Below are 16,377 nucleotides of genomic sequence, written 5' to 3' on the forward strand. Positions count from 1 at the left end.
CCGCACCTGCAGCAGTGCCCCTGTTCCCAAACAACTGTGCGGGACGTTTTACAGCCGATGGGGTCAAAAAGGTACAGGCACGCTGGGGACATTTCAGTAACCGGCGATCAACTACAGTAGACGCCCTGTCAGTCCCACCGCGACCCCCACGCCAATAATTTATTTTTTCCCCCCAATTAATTTATATTGGGTAACGGGAAACATACCTGTATAGGTTGAGTTTCATTTAAATTTAGTATGTATTTTTAATTTTTGTGAGTCTTCTATTATTCGTTATTATTATTATTGGAAAAAAAATAATTTCCCTGTGTAACTGTAGTAAAAGTGGTGTGGGTTCGAAATACTCACTGTATTGCCTAATTCTTTATCGCGGAGGTAACGAAAGTCTTTACTACAGGGATATTTAAAAAAAAAACGGAAACCACTAAACCATAGTTTCAACAGTACTAATAGTGTATTGTGAAGGAACAAGTAAAGGCTTATTCCATGCTGAAAAGAAACAACGTTTCGGCTGTGGAGCCTTCTTCGGGCGTGAATACATCCAATTCAAGTGGCATAATTGTTATTTATGGGGCAGTGTTTATTCTCAGCATATTTTATGCTAACTGTAACGCGTGAATGTGTAGTGGCGTAGGTATTAAGGCTTTTTTTCATATTGGGATTATTTTATAGCGATAAAAAAGACGAAGCCATCCCTGTTTATTCGTTTACATGTACAGGAGCATGTGTTAGCTACAGTATAGTGACAGTTTTCCATGAAGCTGTTTGCATTCAATGACCGACAGGCGAATTTTAATTCACCGGGAGGCAAGACGGAGGCGAGCGCGGTTGAAAATAAAGATCACCCTGGAGAAAAGAGGCTTATTCAGCGAGGTGATGTCATTTCGGATGCGGTGTACAGCGACAGCCAATCAGACACTGCTACCTGCCCAGCTGCGGAGAAGGGCCTCTCTGGCTGCGGAATATATAAGCGCATAATTAAAGGAGATTGCAGGATCCTTCAAGCAATTAATCAAAGACGAGCTGCGGTCCGCAACCATGTCTCTCCAGGTAAATAGTGATACATAATACGAACAAAGGTACCGTCCTTTGCTCTTTTTATCCATGTCTGTATAGCACGTTCTGATATTGACGATAATTCGCGATATCATATTTAGGGAGGCTAATGTTTTTGCAAAACTGTTGTTGATGTACAGCCTCCGTTCGTTGGCAACTGTTGTTGTTGGTAACGATTTGTGATGGGATGTCGGTTTTAGTGTTGTTTTTCCACCTATTTCAAAGGAATTTAAAATCTTTCGCTGATTTGCTTGAGTAGTTCGCCTCCGCCGCAGGAATTTCACTGCAAGATGCCGCTTTGCATAGTTAGTACTTTTATTACAATTTTTCTATATATTTAGTTTTTTCTTCCAGATTGAAAGCGCCAACGTCATGTACGCGAATAGGCACTTGTTCATGTAAACTATAGAGTCAATCTTTGAGGAGCAAATATTTCCTTTTAACTTGGTTAAACCATCCACTCATTTAATTTGTAATTGTACAGTGTCAATACAGTATGTATAACACTTATGGTGAAGGGTTATTTTATGAATGTCAAATTAAGGCGGCACCAGAAAGTGAATTCGCCTGGGTAAAAAAAACATCATTAGAGTAATTGAAATAAGTCTCTTAAATTTCTGAAAGTAGATTTAGAGTATCTAATTTCACTTTTAGAATTAGTTAACGCGGAAGACTTGTATTGTGTGTGTAGATTGTAGGGGTTCAGCAATGTCATAATCACTTACCTAATCACAATCTTGGTAAAATTAATAGAAGCATTTCCTTTAAAATAAATAGCGTTCACACCACAGTTAGGTTATAAACGACCTTTAGACTGTCTCTTCCCACTACTTCCCAGATTTAAGTAGGGAAAGGACGGTAACCGTAAGACAGCCGTTGTTATTATAAATTCCAGGCATTAGCGATTTCTAACAATGCGTCTTTGTGTTCTGGAAATCTTTTTGCAGTGTAGTGCTGGTAGTTGGAAAGAAATCCGACAGCTACATTACTTTAAACCACTTCCACACCACTTTTACTACAGTTACACAGGGAAATTAATTTGTTACAAAAATAATAATAGAAGACTCACGATGATTAAAAAACACTACATGTAAATAAAACTCTATCAATTGAAATATTTTTCTAGTTACCTAATATAAACTAATTGAAAAAAAATCACCAATATTATATTTTTCATGCAGATTTTCGAAGTTCGAACTAGACCTACTGTATGCCAAGTACACTAGTTGTATTTTTATGTCAACTGCAACTTTAATGTAACGGAGAGCAAGCTCGTTGAAATACCTTAGATATTTCTAAGAATAATGCTAAATTAGGGTGGGTAGCGGCGTCGGCGTCCGTAGTCTGCAAAGGAACAAGTCATAGGTTTATTCCATGCTGGAAAAAACAAAGACGGGGCAGACAGCAAAGATTAAATAGCACAGAATGCGAAGTTAGTACAATGAATGAAATCATGACTGCAGAGTACTATTTGTATACTTTCTCACCTCAACCCTTAGGACAGGGACAGTAGCATGGACCGGAAAACATATTAAGGAATCAACTGTTGTGTGTAGGCATCGGGCAAGCATGATGCATTATTTTAAATATCTAATAGACATATATCGTTTCACACTTACAATGTGTTCTGTAATGCCAGTAAAAAGTGGCCATTTTAATCAAGACACGTTGATAATGGAATCTAAGACTACTTTCAGTGTAAATTGATATCCTCGTTTTTCTTTTGTTAGGTTTGTTTATAATCCACTAATTCACCTTTTAACATTGACACTCATTAGGCATGCAGTTTAAATCGAATCTGGTATTTATTACCGAAGAGTGAAGCCGCAGGATATTGTGGAAAACAGAACAAACGGGGAATCATCAGTCTGTTCTCTGAAATATGCGTATGCGTCGTCTTCTAAACCTCGCTGTGGTCCGGTTCCTCACACTAAAATGTTTGGCGGGTGCTTTACAAGTATGGAATCCACACGTCGATGGGATCGAGTTTGAGATGGTTCGTTTTGTGCAGTGCCCTGACCTCCTTCATTCTAACTATCTTGTTTTCAATCAGGCTGATTTCGAGAAGATGGCAGAGGATGTGAAGAAGGTGAAGTCCAGGCCAGAGGATAAAGAGCTCCTTGAGCTGTACGGACTTTACAAACAAGCTACTGTCGGTGATAATCATATAGGTACAAGCCTGGTCTCCTTTATGCCATCTTTCTTTGGAAGGACTTTTGCAGTGGAGTTGCGTGTGAGTGAGTTCTATTTTATCCCATTTCCTTCTCAGATAAACCTGGGTTGTTCAACCCGAAAGCAGATGCCAAATGGGAAGCTTGGAATTCCAGAAAAGGTAGAGTAATAAAATATAAATTAACCTAGATTGATCCTTCAATATAACACATTTCTCCAGTGCTATGTTACAAGTAATAGTGCAGTACTCTTTCTATGAACACAGGAAAGTGGTTTATGCAGGCTGCTTTTGTTTTTAAAAAGTGTTCTAGTCTGTCTAGACTGTAATTAATGTGGTTGATGGGAAAAGAAGCACACATGAAGCTGGTTGCGGACTATGGTACTAAGCATCCCTGGAAAGTTTGTCTAGTTTGTGATGTAATTGGGGGTTTTACACATTACTGTGTACTTTTTATTTTCACTGTGGTTTGAAATGCTCTTATCAGTGCCAGTTCTTTCCAACTCCAAAATATTAAAACAGGGTTGGGAGTTACAGAAGTGACTCGAGACCGTGAGGATCTCTCCTCCTGCAAAGGACGCAGTCTCATGGCGTGGTGGAGCTCTGCTCTGTGCTTAGCCAGGATCGGATCCCAACAGAGCCCGTTTAAAGCTTTGTTTCACTCCTTCCCCAACAGGAATGTCAAAAGACGATGCCATGACTGCTTACAATGCTCTTGCAAAGGAGGTAATCAACAAATATGGGATGTGAAGAATACCACTCCAGCCGAAGTCAATCACTACCTTTTTATTTAGGGACCCAAGACGTCCTTCCACTCACCTGAGAATGCAGACAGCATAGAGGGTATTTTCAGTAGAGGATATTTAGTATTTTTAGTTTATGTTCAATTCATTTATGTAGCAATTTGTTTTGTATATTTAACCTCTTATTCAACTGAATCTTAATAAACTTTTTATTGATTTAAAATGTACAAGGTCTTTGTCTGATAATTAAATTAAGATGACACAAATTAGCTATTTAAATGACAATTTAAAAACTAAACCAAAGCTATCATCCCGTCAAAGGGCAGGCTTGCCCAGAGGACTTCCAGTGTTTTCATTGCGGCACGATTCACAGTGCTGAAAACAATCACTTCTTCTCAGAACTGCTCCTAGATGAAACTGAATCAAAACTGGATACTTTCTTTGAGAACTGAAATAACCCGTATCAGACATTAAATCAAATATATACAGTATATTAAGAATTGTCATACTCTTAACATTGAGATCAAATAATACATGTTGTTTTTGAACACTAGTTGATTGGAATATAAATGAACTACATTTCTTTCTAATGTCTGTAGGATGTTCATCTGAATTTGGCAGATGCTGTAGATCATTATTTTATGGCAGAACATTGCATCATTTCATATAGTCCATTTCAGCAGTCTCTAGATATCTTGTGATGTAATCCAATAGAATCTTTTCATTGGTTGGATCCTTTAAGTAAAAATGAGATCCTGGGAGCATTTTTATTGTGAATTCTCCACTTGATATATCTTTCCAAGCTGTAAAAAAAGGCAAAAAAATATTTTTTCCTGTTAACAATTAGTTATTTCTCATTTTTAAGTCAAAACATCTTTTCATAAACTTTAGTGATTTCAGCAATTTACCATAATCACTAAAATTCAGAATTTTGCATAATTAATAAGAAAACTTTTAAATAGTAATCAACCAGTTAAAGAGAATCAGCCATTGAAAAAATCTTAGTCTTGAAAACCAAGAAAAAATGCTATTAAAAGGCCTTGCTACAGTCAAATGCTAATTCAAGTTTGTGATTTCTAATTAGCAGATGAAATGTAGAAACGTCATTAATAAGACCAAATCTGTTTATTGTGGGAATTACAAAAGTCATAAAAACATCCAGGCATGCAGGGATCTAGTTTAATAGGCCTCACTCTTTATTTTAAGTGTTCATTTTCTAAATGTTTACCTCCCATTTAAACACTAATTGGCAGTATTTACATCTTCGCTTAAAGCCATTTTAGTGAAATGGTTTGTTGCCCCCTGGGCCTCTTAATGTGAGCACTTAAGTTCAAGAGAAGGATAAATCCCATTTCCTGCCAAGAACCAGCTTTCTGTGCATAAAAATGGAACTTTAGACCATTATGTCTTAGTACTTATTGTGCTAACACCTCTTTAACATCCCTAGCACTACTGCCATCACAGCAATGCAGTGAATCAGAACGAGTAATAGGTTTATTCCATGCTGAAAAGAGAAGAAAGAAAACACAACGTTTCGGCCGTGGAGCCTTCCTTGGGTTGTACCTTACACCTGAAGAAGGCTCCACAGCCGAAATGTTGGGTTTTCTTTCTTCTCTTTTCAGCATGGAATAAACCTATTACTTGCTCCTCTATATAAACTATATGATTACACACTATATCAATCCCCATTGAAAAGAATGTTTGCAAATCTCATTTAAGCGATGGAAAGAATAAACCCATAAATATCCACCTGATGCAAAATCTAGTGGATTTCTAACTTCAGGGCTGAAATGCAAGTTTCACAGGTAGCGATCAGTAACTGTGCTTGACGAACTGATTAAGCAAAACACTCACTGACTGTGATGTGAAGTGAACAGCACCCTGCCTTGTTTTAGAGATCCATTTTTGCAAGTGCAGTAAGACAAAATTAGACCTACATTAACTGTGTTAAGTGGTTTCCTAGGAGCTACACAAGCTTGATACTGACCCCACTGGGATACAGCCTAAGAGACTGACATCTTTACACAGGCCAGATTATAAAGCTAGACTGTGTGTGCCAGATTTTCTCTTGCTGTTCACCCTAAGACTTTTGGATGCCAAGATTCCAAAGTGCAAAACCAATGAAGCACCCAACAGTCACATTTGCTCATCTCTGAGCAGAGCTTACTCTGGCAGGCATACCAGAACAAAAAAAAATGTGTTTCTTACCTTGGAGGTCATGTGGAATATCCTGAGTCCCATCAAAACACGTAACAGGGCAAGAGAGAATACTTCTTTCAGGCTTGAGGTATCTGTGAAACAGTTTATCCCATAAACATATTTTTCTCATTAGATGGCTTTTAAAATGATCGAGTTTATACAGGTTTATGATATTCTAGGAACTACTGAAGCTGAAAGCAACTCAATTTCAAAATTTGGCAAAATGATCCACACAACAGGCTCAGCGTTTTATTAAATTTTTGTTTTCTTGATAGAATCGATCAAACCAGTCTGTAATAGCTACAAATGTTTTTTGCCTCCCCAAATCTTAGGGGAAAGATTCCATTGGGACGATGACCCAGAGAAGAAAGTCTTTAAGTGACCCTGTCAAAGTCCTAACATGAATACACTAGGAAGTATCTGTGGCAAGACAAAACCTCATCAACGATCCCTAGCCAACTAGATAAATTGAGGAAGTATGCAGAAAATGGGCAAAAACTGCTCCATCCTAATGATCTAGACTTATCTAGATCTAGACTATTACAAATTATAAAGTTAGTTATAATTGTCGTCAAAGATGCATCCACCAAGTATTGACAAAGGGGAGTGAATATTAATGCAATTAACAGTTTAGTTTTTATTTTTTCTTTGCAGTTTTTGTCAACATTTAACTTCTTTAACCCATAACAGTCCACAGTTTGAGAAGTCAAGTTCCAAATACAAGTGTTCATTTGAAAAAAAAATACACTGTACATAATTGGTATTTTAACAAAATGGGACATCTTTGAAAGGGGGTGAATATGTTTGCAAGGCACTATATTTAGAAAAATATAATTTTTGGATTGTATTGTTGCTGAGAGATCTAATACTGAATTTAGAAAATGTCATGTTTTCATTTATTATTGCAAGTTTCTCTTTCACTGTAACCAGGATATGAATGCATTTGGAGTCAACTGCATACAAGTCTATTGCAGTCATTGTCTTTATATAATCATTCTGTATGTTTAATACCACACAAAGCTAAACAGAAAATTTAAGAACACCTAAGTTATATGCAAGCTGCCACTTTAAAACAAAAACCTCCCTCCAACACACACACAAAAGAAAAAACACAAAACTGTCAGGAAGTTGTAAAGGGAAAGTGGAGGAGCAGAAATGAAAAGGCTGTTTGAAAACCTCTTTCCCTATAACTCAGATAAAGTGTAACAATCAAACAGATAATTAAATCCAGACCCCCACTTATTACTGAATGGTATTTGAAGATAAAGTGAGATTTTCTAGTTCCTCTCCCCTCTCTGCAATTGCCTTGAAAAGATAAAGAAATGCCTTCCCTTTGCACAGCCTGTTTATATTGAAAATTACCTATAGTTCTCGACAACACTGAGATCTGCTTTAAGGACAGGTAGAAAGAGCTTCAGAACTTCTTGGTTGGTTAGAATTTCTGGGGGCGTTCCTCCAATAGAAGTTAACCAGTTGAGAAACTCTTCATCCGTAAGATCACTCCTCTTCGTAGCACACAGACGGGCCTCTGACTAAAGAAAGTGTTGCTTTAAGAGATTTGCACATTTCAACTTACAATTTCTTGTAAAATGCATTTGTTCTAAAACCTCAGCTCCTCTACTCTCACACAGTGAACACCCCTGTCAAGGCTAGACTTTGTACTGCGATGTTGACTGTAGCCTGATCATCTTCACGCTAGAGAAAATCAACCCATAAGCTTCACTCCCTGCTGCTTTTGTTGAAGTGCAGTAACAAAACCCTTCTCTATCGTCTGAAATAATTTAGTGGCATAATATTTTCAAGAAATTATTTTTGAACTGTTAGGTTTGGGAGGGATTTTGCAACGCAAAGCACAGCGAAGTACTAAGGTTTTTAACACCTTCACAACTTTAAAAAGTTGGTCAGTTCTACACAAGCGACTGGGATATTGTTGGCCAAATGGACGTTTTTTCCAACCTTAGCCACTGTACTGTATAACTGCTGCTGCAGACTTAATGGTTGCATTCCTGTCAGTTTCCTCCTTATCCAGATGCTCAGTTTGGAGGGCCTGATGTAGGCAGTGTAGTAATGAAATACTTCACCAAGCTCAAGCAGACATTAAAGGATATTTGACATGTTTTCATACCCTACTCCTCACCTGTGCCTTATACAACTTTATCTGTGAGCTGTTTTGAAAGCTCCTCAGTCATCATCATTTAATCATTGGTTAAAATTCACTGTGGGTTCTTACAGAGAAAGGCATAAAAACATGGGAAATAGTTATAGCACATAGACTGAGACCACTCAATTAATTGTGGGCCTTGTTAAGGTAATTGTGTACACCTAAGTTGAGGTTTGTCACAGGAAAGGTATAGAATTTAACAGTATATGATCAGGATTTTTCAATTTTTTCCTTTAAATGTTCTGTTTACTCCTGCTTTATCTACTTACTTCTTTTTGTGCATAATAAATATTATTCGCTACTTCAAAGTGCCATCACTGCAAGCTTTAAAGCCACAAAATGTGAATACTGTGTAAAACTGTGAATATTTTTACAGGGCACTATAAATATGACTTTACAAAAGAACCGAAGAACAGGTCAAACGCACTTCTAATTAAAGTTTCTTCTGTTTGATGCTTAATTGAATAGATAGAACATTTCCACAGGTTTTAGGTTGCTTATGACTTAAACAATCTTAGAAAACATCTTAAAATGAACCACTTGGGCTTCAAAAGCAAGAAGCCGAATCTTCAGTCATCTCTAAGGGACCTGCTGGACTGTTTGAAAATGTGGTCTCAATGCTTAAAGCAATTCTCCAGAGGTCTTATGAAAAAATGATAGTTATTACTCAATATTATTACTTACCTTTACCCCAATTCTTTCTTAGCTGAATGATTTGAGCTACCTAACATTTGAACAACAACATATTTCCTGTGATACTGATGGTCTAATTTAAAATTAATAAAATGGGACTAGTGGTGGATATTGCTGATCTCCTGGTCTTATGAACTGTTCCAACAGGAACAGTTCAGGAGGGATTTATTATTCAAAAGTATTTTTCAAAGTACTTCAGTTTCGCAACTTATTTTAAATTGGTCCTGGGAAACAAAAGGTCAGCCTGCAAACAATACAGGCTGAAGTCTGTAAACAGAACTTGAATGATGTAGGTTCAAGTCTTAGATGTGGTACTATACCTTTGTGCAAGGTACTGTAGTTCACTAATAGCCAGCTGTATAAATGAGTACACACTTTAGACACTTCAAAACACAGAATGAAAAGGATACAAGTGCCAGCCACATAGCAATAACAGCAAATGGCTCAGCTGGGATTAGAACTTTCACGTTTGCTTAAAGCCTTGGTTTGCTGCAGTCAGGAGTAATAATGAGTTCTGAGACTGGCCAGGCACCACTGAGCTTGTAGTGTTTTTCAGGGAGAGCTTGATTACCCCTCCATTTGGTGTTAACTGTGCAGTAGCAGGCACAGCAAGGGTCACTGTGTGAAGAATGATGGATGACTCAGGCACAGGATGTCTCAGAAGTGGGCACAGTCCTCGTCTTTGCTGTTCAGGGATGATGATTAATCAATATGCTGAATTGAAAGCTTAAGGACCCAGCTTACATACATAACTTCTATTATTTGTGCTACTTTCTAAATTAATCCATTCATTAAATTATACAATATAAAGTTAATTGCCTCTTTTTGTACCTGTCAGGTTTCTTGGGCTTATTCAAGATTCAATATTTATTGCCATACCAATTTAGTTTATAGGAATTTGCCTCAGTGTGCTGTCAGTTGTCAGTAAAACAATAAGACATTAAAAAACATTTAACAATAAACACAACATAACATAAAATCATAAGGTAACAAGAAAGAATCTCATACAATATTAAAATAAAATGAAATAACTGATGGATGAAAGGGGTTTATAGTCCATTTACATTGTCAATAGTCATCATAAAGTACTAATGTGTAATTGGAAAGCTGTTCAGTATCCGGACAGTCTTACAGTAAGTACTATTAAGGAAACAAGAGGTTTTGGTCTTAATGGTTCTAAGTCTTTTTCCTGAGGGAAGGGGTATAAAAAGGGAATGAGCAGGGTGTGCAGAGTCTCGGGGTACTTTCAATCCTTTGTGCTGAATGCGGGTCTCATAGACAGAGATGCAGATCACCTCACAGCCCATGTTTTTTTACGCTGAGCACACAATTCTCTCCAGTTCACTCCTCTGCTCAGCTGTGGAGTTGCCATACCACACAGTTATTGAAAAGGTAAGCACACTTTCTATCACAGCTTTGTAGAACATCCCCTTTAGGCTGAACTATAATCCACAAAGAGGACCCATTCATAAGTAGGAGGGGCTTCTAAGGGCTGCAAGACTTAGGGACAGTATCTTCTACGGACCTATTTGTATGCAAACTAGTAGGGATCTAAACTAACCACTTTAGACAAGTATTTACATATCAGGCGCTCACAAATTTTCATTATTACAGAAGTTAAGGCAACAGGTCTGTAATCATTCAGGCAGGTGATATTGGATCTCTTAGGCACAGGAATTATGATGGCAGACTTAAAACAAGCTGGTACTTTACATTGCTTAAGAGACCAGTTACAAATATCAGTAAAAAAGATGCAAGTTCATCTGCACACCATTTTAAAATTGCAGAGGATACAAGATCAGAGTCTGCTACTTTCCTGCTGTTCTGTCACAAAGGGAGGGGTCAGTGAACTAGCCACTGCTGGCAGACTGCACAAGCCTGATGGAGCACTGTCAGAACGGCAGTAAAATTCATTGAGGATATCAATGATTCTCTTCTCACGTGCTGATATACAGTATGTGTATACCACACTTCATCAATAAACCAACCCAACTGCACATATTTACAGTATATGGGCTCTTTCAGAAACAATTCCAAAACCAAGTATAAATATGACATATACTTACATGTGGAGCTGAAGCACCAGATACAAAGAGATGCACTGGCTCTAGACCATGAACTCGCTTCAGATGATCTGCTGTAGCAAAACTGGCCATAGCCCCAAAGCTGAGAGGGAAACATTTTGAAGTCAATTGCAAGCGCTTACCTGTTCCATTTCTAATGGGTGATATGGGAATCGTTGCATTGTTTTGCTTTGTTACACTGCAAACCATTGCACACATGTGGCTGACTTCCAACATCAATGTTATACAAATCATGCTCGGCACACTGCTGTGAAGATCATTCAACCTGGTTGTGAGGTTTTAAAACCAGTTTATAACATAATTTTAAAAAAATCAAAACACATTTTGCTTTGCCATCGCGCTTTAGGCGTTTTATATGGTGCCAACGCAACACACAGTAGGTCACACTGAACGTCTCTCCACTCCACGGCCCTCTTTTCGGAGTACTCATGGCTGCTGTACGGGGCTATTTCCATACCTGTGACCAAACAGTGCAAAGGGCTTCTCTCTGAGTTCTGGCAACAGCGCACTAACCACTTCATCCACAACCTGCTGCATGTCCATTAAGAAAGGCTCCTTTGCTCTGCCTTCTCTTCCAGGGAGTTTCACAGAGTAAACTGGACAAAAAGAAGGTAAAAAACGGACTTCCGATCACATTTCTCTGATAAACTATGTATAGAAGTGAGGGACAGGACACTACATTTCCCTACTTGCAAGAATGTTTTTTTCAGAGAATATTCAATATAGCACACCAAATATGTCAGACTCCAACATCAGCCTGAACGCATTAGCTAACTGCTAAAAAGACAAAAAAAAAAAGGTCAATTGGACTTCATCAAGCATTAGTTTCTAAAAATAATATTGAATAACATATTTACACTAAGAAAAGAGCTCAAAAAACATTTAGAGAAGCATGGGAAACTGCACCTTTAAATGTACACTACTCCTCCCAGGCAAGTCCACTGCCCTGCAGTGCTGAAAACAACAATGGGTCACTGCTGGGGGAATGAAATTAGACACAGGCTGCTATTGTCTGCTCCTGTAAGAAAAAGCTCAATGAAGCACTGCTACCACAGCCACAGCAGAATTAGATGTGACTTGAAGGAGAATGTAAGTTGGAGCATTCAGGCTTGCGAAACGGGTCCTTTCAAAGGCTAATACCCTGAATCCGTGCCAGACTGGGGCCCAGTTTTCTGAAGAGCTTGGCATGGCAAAAAACTCACATCAAAACCAGTTTCCTGTATTTAAAACTGGTCTGGAATTCCAATGTTCTTTCCAAGGGAGAAACGGCAAAATCAATGCCAGAAATATCCGATGCTAATTAAGCAACAACTGTGTTCCAGAAAGAGACAAAAAAAAAAGCATTTCCAAAGTCCATGAAGGAAACACGCTGCTTTTTAATGTTGATGTAAGAAGTGGTGTCGGTTTTTTTTATCAATTCAATTCACATAGATTTGATGCTGTTGTTTCACCGTCGGCACAACAGATGCTTAATGCGTAGGACAGAGAAAGAGTGTATCAACTATTTCCTCAACCACCAGCACTGAGAGGAGGAAACTGACACAGGAAGAAGAACATCCCGAGGGTGAGCCCTAAAGAAAGTTAAATTACACCCTGCGTGAAACAGCCTACTGCATACTGGTTGAAAAGTTTGAATATTAATCATTCACTTGCAACACAAAGCCCTTTCATTGACTGGGCTATACCCGTACCATTATCAAGAATAAATAAACTGTCCAGCTACGTGACAAATTGTGAACCTAATATGGGAATTCTTTTCATGTTGCAGTGATGAAATAATTACACAGACCTATATTTTCTTCAGCCTTGACTTGCATCTATTTTTATGAAATGAGTTAGGACTAACCATCCCAACACAAACTTTAACTACAGAATAACTTCCTTTTCATCACCCCTGAGTATGATTACGGGCCTACACAGAGAGGACAAAACAATCCAATACAGATCTTTTTGTTACACCTGGTTGAGCCTGTCTTATTTTAATCTTTAGATGTTCCACACTCCTCACGTTTCGTCTTGTGGTTTGCATGGTTCTAACTGGAGAACATGTGGTCCCATAAAACAAACTAGAGATTACATTTTGGGCCCTGTTTAAAATAATGTATCTGCAAATATAGCTCTTACCTTTTCATTTTAATCACAGCACAATTATGATTTCTGCCATTCTCAAAATTGTTCAGATAAATAACCGAAGGAGGAAACTAATAAAAATGAAAAGGATAGATCTGACGGCACAGTAAACACTGAACTCAAATTCTGCACAAATTTCTAATTCTTCAATTACTGCCATCTTCTGGAAAATGACAATTATTGCTGTAGCACGGTTTTATCAGAGAAGTGTTTTCAAGCATGTTTCTCATTAACTAGCCTAAAAGACCTCTAAAAAAGGCAATTATAAAATAATCAAAAGAAATGTGACAGCAGCATCTAGATTTTGTGATTCTACATCCTACTGGCCACACAAGAGCTTGGAACGGTGCGATGTAGAAAGGGCTTGCGGGAAATTTTGTGCTGAAAAAGCTGGGAAAGACTAACCTCACCTTCTACTGAACTGTTGAGAAGGCTCCCCCAGCGAGCATAATGAATAGAACCTCCTCCTGCCCAGGGGAAACAAACCAGTCGCACCAGAGCGTCCGGACGCTTACAGAAGCAGTTTATACTTTTCTTCATCCTAAAAAACAAGAGTTCTTGTCTTACACTGCATGTAACGTATTTGAGATGCTTGCATTTCAATTGGAAGCATACTATATTTTCACTTACAGAAGAAATATTTACAGTATATGGGCAAGGTTGCTCAGTGTAAGACATACCCTCGGGGTTGTGTGGTATTCAGAGCAAGCAAGCACTGTGCCTCACGAGAACGAATATTAATTAGCTCCTACTGTTTCCCAGCGCTGCAAAGCGGAAATTTTCTAAATAGACGTCTAATGTCACGTGTCTGCTTATTTTGATTTTAAAAATATGCAAGGTAGAATAAAAGGTCTATTCTATTGCTTTCCAATATTGTGGGACAATAAAAGCTCATTCATATTCATTTATATAATATACTGTATATAGAGATGTGTGCGGCTGACACCCTTCGTCTATTCACAGAGCACCACAAGTCCCGTTTCCTTTACTTCATCACACAGCCTTCCATTTGATCTTCTTTCTGGATATTTTGTTCTTCCAGTGATGGTCAGTTCTTCAATGCTTACTGCGCACTGCTAGATCCATTTCTTTTAAGTCTCTTGTAACGATGTCACAAACTTGTTTCTGACATAACCCATTCAGTTCCGCTGCTGTCTCTTTCTGTTGTCCTGAGCACACAGAACTCCAGACTTCTTTGTCATGCCTGCAGTCAGCACAGCACTACTGCACCCACGGCTCAAGTTTCACATCCATAGGCTAGTACAAGCGAGACAAAACTGTCAGACCTTTCCTTTGAGGCACTAAAGTGTGTTCTCTGGTACATTTATAATTCCCAAACCAGTCTGGCTCTCTCTTTATATCAGGTAATACTATTACAGCTTCAGCTGATACTATTACTTGCATCAAATATATACTATATAATCCTTCCCTTCATCCAGCTTAATTATTATTTCAGCTTTGGGGAAAACACACGATTAATATCACATGGGGTTTCGTTAGTGTTCAGTGCAAACTTAATTATGCTGATGCCAAATCAGATGACTTAAATGAGCTTTATTAATCTTCAGTCCTTTGTGCTTCCAATTAATTTCCTTGAAAGCTTACTCCAATGTGCTGGTATAAACTTTGGAAATACTGCAGATCTTAGTGGGCACCTTCCTCAATCCTAATTGTTTAATTAAATTGTGCTAAACAGGGCTTTACAGACCTTTTCCATGATTCCGTTCTGAAGGAAAAGCATGACACAGGGTTAACTAAAGACTAAAACCCTGCCAATAAACTCTGCAAGGACATCATTTGGACTCAGCTGCAGTTAAACGTTGTGTTAGCATGAGAAAGTACTCTGGAAGGAAAGACAACATACTGTACATACCAGGCCACCTAGTATATCACACACGATAAGGTATGAAACAACAAAGTTTTATTTAAACACACTGAATGGGGGTCAGAGTCAGTTGTGAACATTGCTTGGATGGCAGTAAACTAATAATAAATATTAGCATTAAGAACAATTAGAACAAAGAAAGTTGTGTGCCTTGTTTACTTCTTTAGAATTGTTTCCTCAGTGTCCCATTTTCATAATTCTTTAACCCATGCTTTCTCTGTGACCAACAATTGGGACTCTTCATGTTTTATATTTAATCAGTTGACATCCCCTTTGAGTTACCGTAGGTTTCCCAGTTTGAGGTACTACATCACTAAAATTTAACTCTAAAACAAGGCAGGGTGCTATTCACTTCACATCAGTCAGTGAGTGTTTTGCTTAATCAGTTCCTCAAGCACAATTACTGATCTCTACCTATGAAACTTGCATTTCAGCCTTGAAGTTAGAAATTACCTAGATTTTGCATCAGATGGATATTTATCGGTTTATTCTTTCCATCGCTTAAATTAGATTTGCAAACATTCGTTTCAATGGGGATTTATGTAGTGTGCGGTAATCATATACTTTATATAAAGGAACAAGTAACAGGTTTATTCCATGCCGAAAAAAGAAGACAGACAACACGATTCGACTGTGGAGCCTTCTTCGGGTTACACCTCACACCCGAAGAAGGGTCCACAGCCGAAACGTTGTGTTTTATTTCTTGTCTTTTCAGCATGGAACCTATTACTTATTCCTTTGCAGCCTACGCATGCTGACGCAGCTGCTCGCCTAAACTATTATAGCAAAAGTTCGGAGCAATTTCTGTTCGCTACAGTTATTCTCAATTAAAAATTGAATCGGTTAACCGACAGAACCGAATGAAACCGAGAAGGAAAAATCATGCATAGCAAAACCACGGTTATTGACACTATTCGTACGACACCCACAATAATTTTCACACTAATCACATTTTACAGCGATATCAGGTCTATGTATTGCAACTCTTGCACACGCGTATAGTGAAAAGGCGTGGATAAGATCCACCATTCAATACTACCGGTTCCTCAGAGCAATCAGTCTACCGAACAGCAGAGCTCATTTTAACCAGGTCTGCAGCGGTTTCCAGCGTACCTGTCTCGAGTCACCCGTCTCGAGCTCGAGCTCGCACTCCCGCACTCAGCCGCTTCCGGTTCAGCGGGGAAAGGTCCTCCTCTTCCGGCGGCTCGGGTTACTGGGGGAAAGGTGATGTTTTCTGCAGGAGTGGGCATTGAGGT

General features: G+C 38.4%; 2 protein-coding genes across 5 annotated transcripts; one reads left to right on the plus strand and one right to left on the minus strand.

The window, feature by feature from the left end:
• The first annotated feature begins 894 nt into the window (after positions 1-894).
• On the plus strand, positions 895-4,199 carry acbd7 (acyl-CoA binding domain containing 7). Of its 2 annotated transcripts, none has more exons than XM_006636004.3 (4): positions 895-1,050; positions 3,110-3,227; positions 3,326-3,388; positions 3,903-4,199. In XM_006636004.3, the coding sequence occupies exons 1-4, from the start codon at positions 1,039-1,041 to the stop codon at positions 3,974-3,976; spliced, it is 267 nt and encodes an 88-aa protein (XP_006636067.1). In that variant the 5' UTR covers positions 895-1,038; the 3' UTR covers positions 3,977-4,199. The 2 variants fall into 2 exon arrangements, with proteins under 2 accessions (XP_006636067.1, XP_069050894.1); XM_069194793.1 differs by lacking the exon at positions 895-1,050 and adding an exon at positions 1,332-1,361.
• olah (oleoyl-ACP hydrolase) lies at positions 4,165-16,371 on the minus strand. 3 transcript variants are annotated; one of them, XM_015357961.2, is made up of 8 exons: positions 16,235-16,371; positions 13,647-13,777; positions 11,564-11,702; positions 11,089-11,188; positions 9,594-9,707; positions 7,531-7,700; positions 6,178-6,260; positions 4,165-4,772 (listed from the first exon to the last, which is right to left on the minus strand). In XM_015357961.2, the coding sequence occupies exons 1-8, from the start codon at positions 16,369-16,371 to the stop codon at positions 4,627-4,629; spliced, it is 1,020 nt and encodes a 339-aa protein (XP_015213447.2). In that variant the 3' UTR covers positions 4,165-4,626. The 3 variants fall into 3 exon arrangements, with proteins under 3 accessions (XP_015213447.2, XP_015213448.2, XP_006636203.3); XM_015357962.2 differs by having other exon boundaries at positions 16,161-16,249; XM_006636140.3 differs by lacking the exon at positions 9,594-9,707.
• Between the last annotated feature and the right edge of the window lie 6 nt (positions 16,372-16,377).

Source organism: Lepisosteus oculatus, chromosome 10, assembly GCF_040954835.1.
Source record: "Lepisosteus oculatus isolate fLepOcu1 chromosome 10, fLepOcu1.hap2, whole genome shotgun sequence".
Classification (NCBI taxonomy): Eukaryota; Metazoa; Chordata; class Actinopteri; order Semionotiformes; family Lepisosteidae; genus Lepisosteus; species Lepisosteus oculatus.

What these genes read in the sequence shown, in the direction of transcription:
- acbd7 (XM_069194793.1), top strand. An exon ending in TGTCGGTGATAATCATATAG is followed by an intron (nt 3,228 to 3,325) that starts GTACAAGCCTGG and finishes TTTCCTTCTCAG; the next exon opens with ATAAACCTGGGTTGTTCAAC. An exon ending in AGCTTGGAATTCCAGAAAAG is followed by an intron (nt 3,389 to 3,902) that starts GTAGAGTAATAA and finishes CTTCCCCAACAG; the next exon opens with GAATGTCAAAAGACGATGCC.
- olah (XM_015357961.2), bottom strand. Translation starts at nt 16,371, where the DNA reads ATGCCCACTCCTGCAGAAAACATCACCTTTCCCCCAGTAACCCGAGCC. An exon ending in TTTGCACTGTTTGGTCACAG is followed by an intron (nt 11,189 to 11,563) that starts GTATGGAAATAG and finishes TTTCCCTCTCAG; the next exon opens with CTTTGGGGCTATGGCCAGTT. An exon ending in TATTCCACATGACCTCCAAG is followed by an intron (nt 4,773 to 6,177) that starts GTAAGAAACACA and finishes CTTTTTTTACAG; the next exon opens with CTTGGAAAGATATATCAAGT.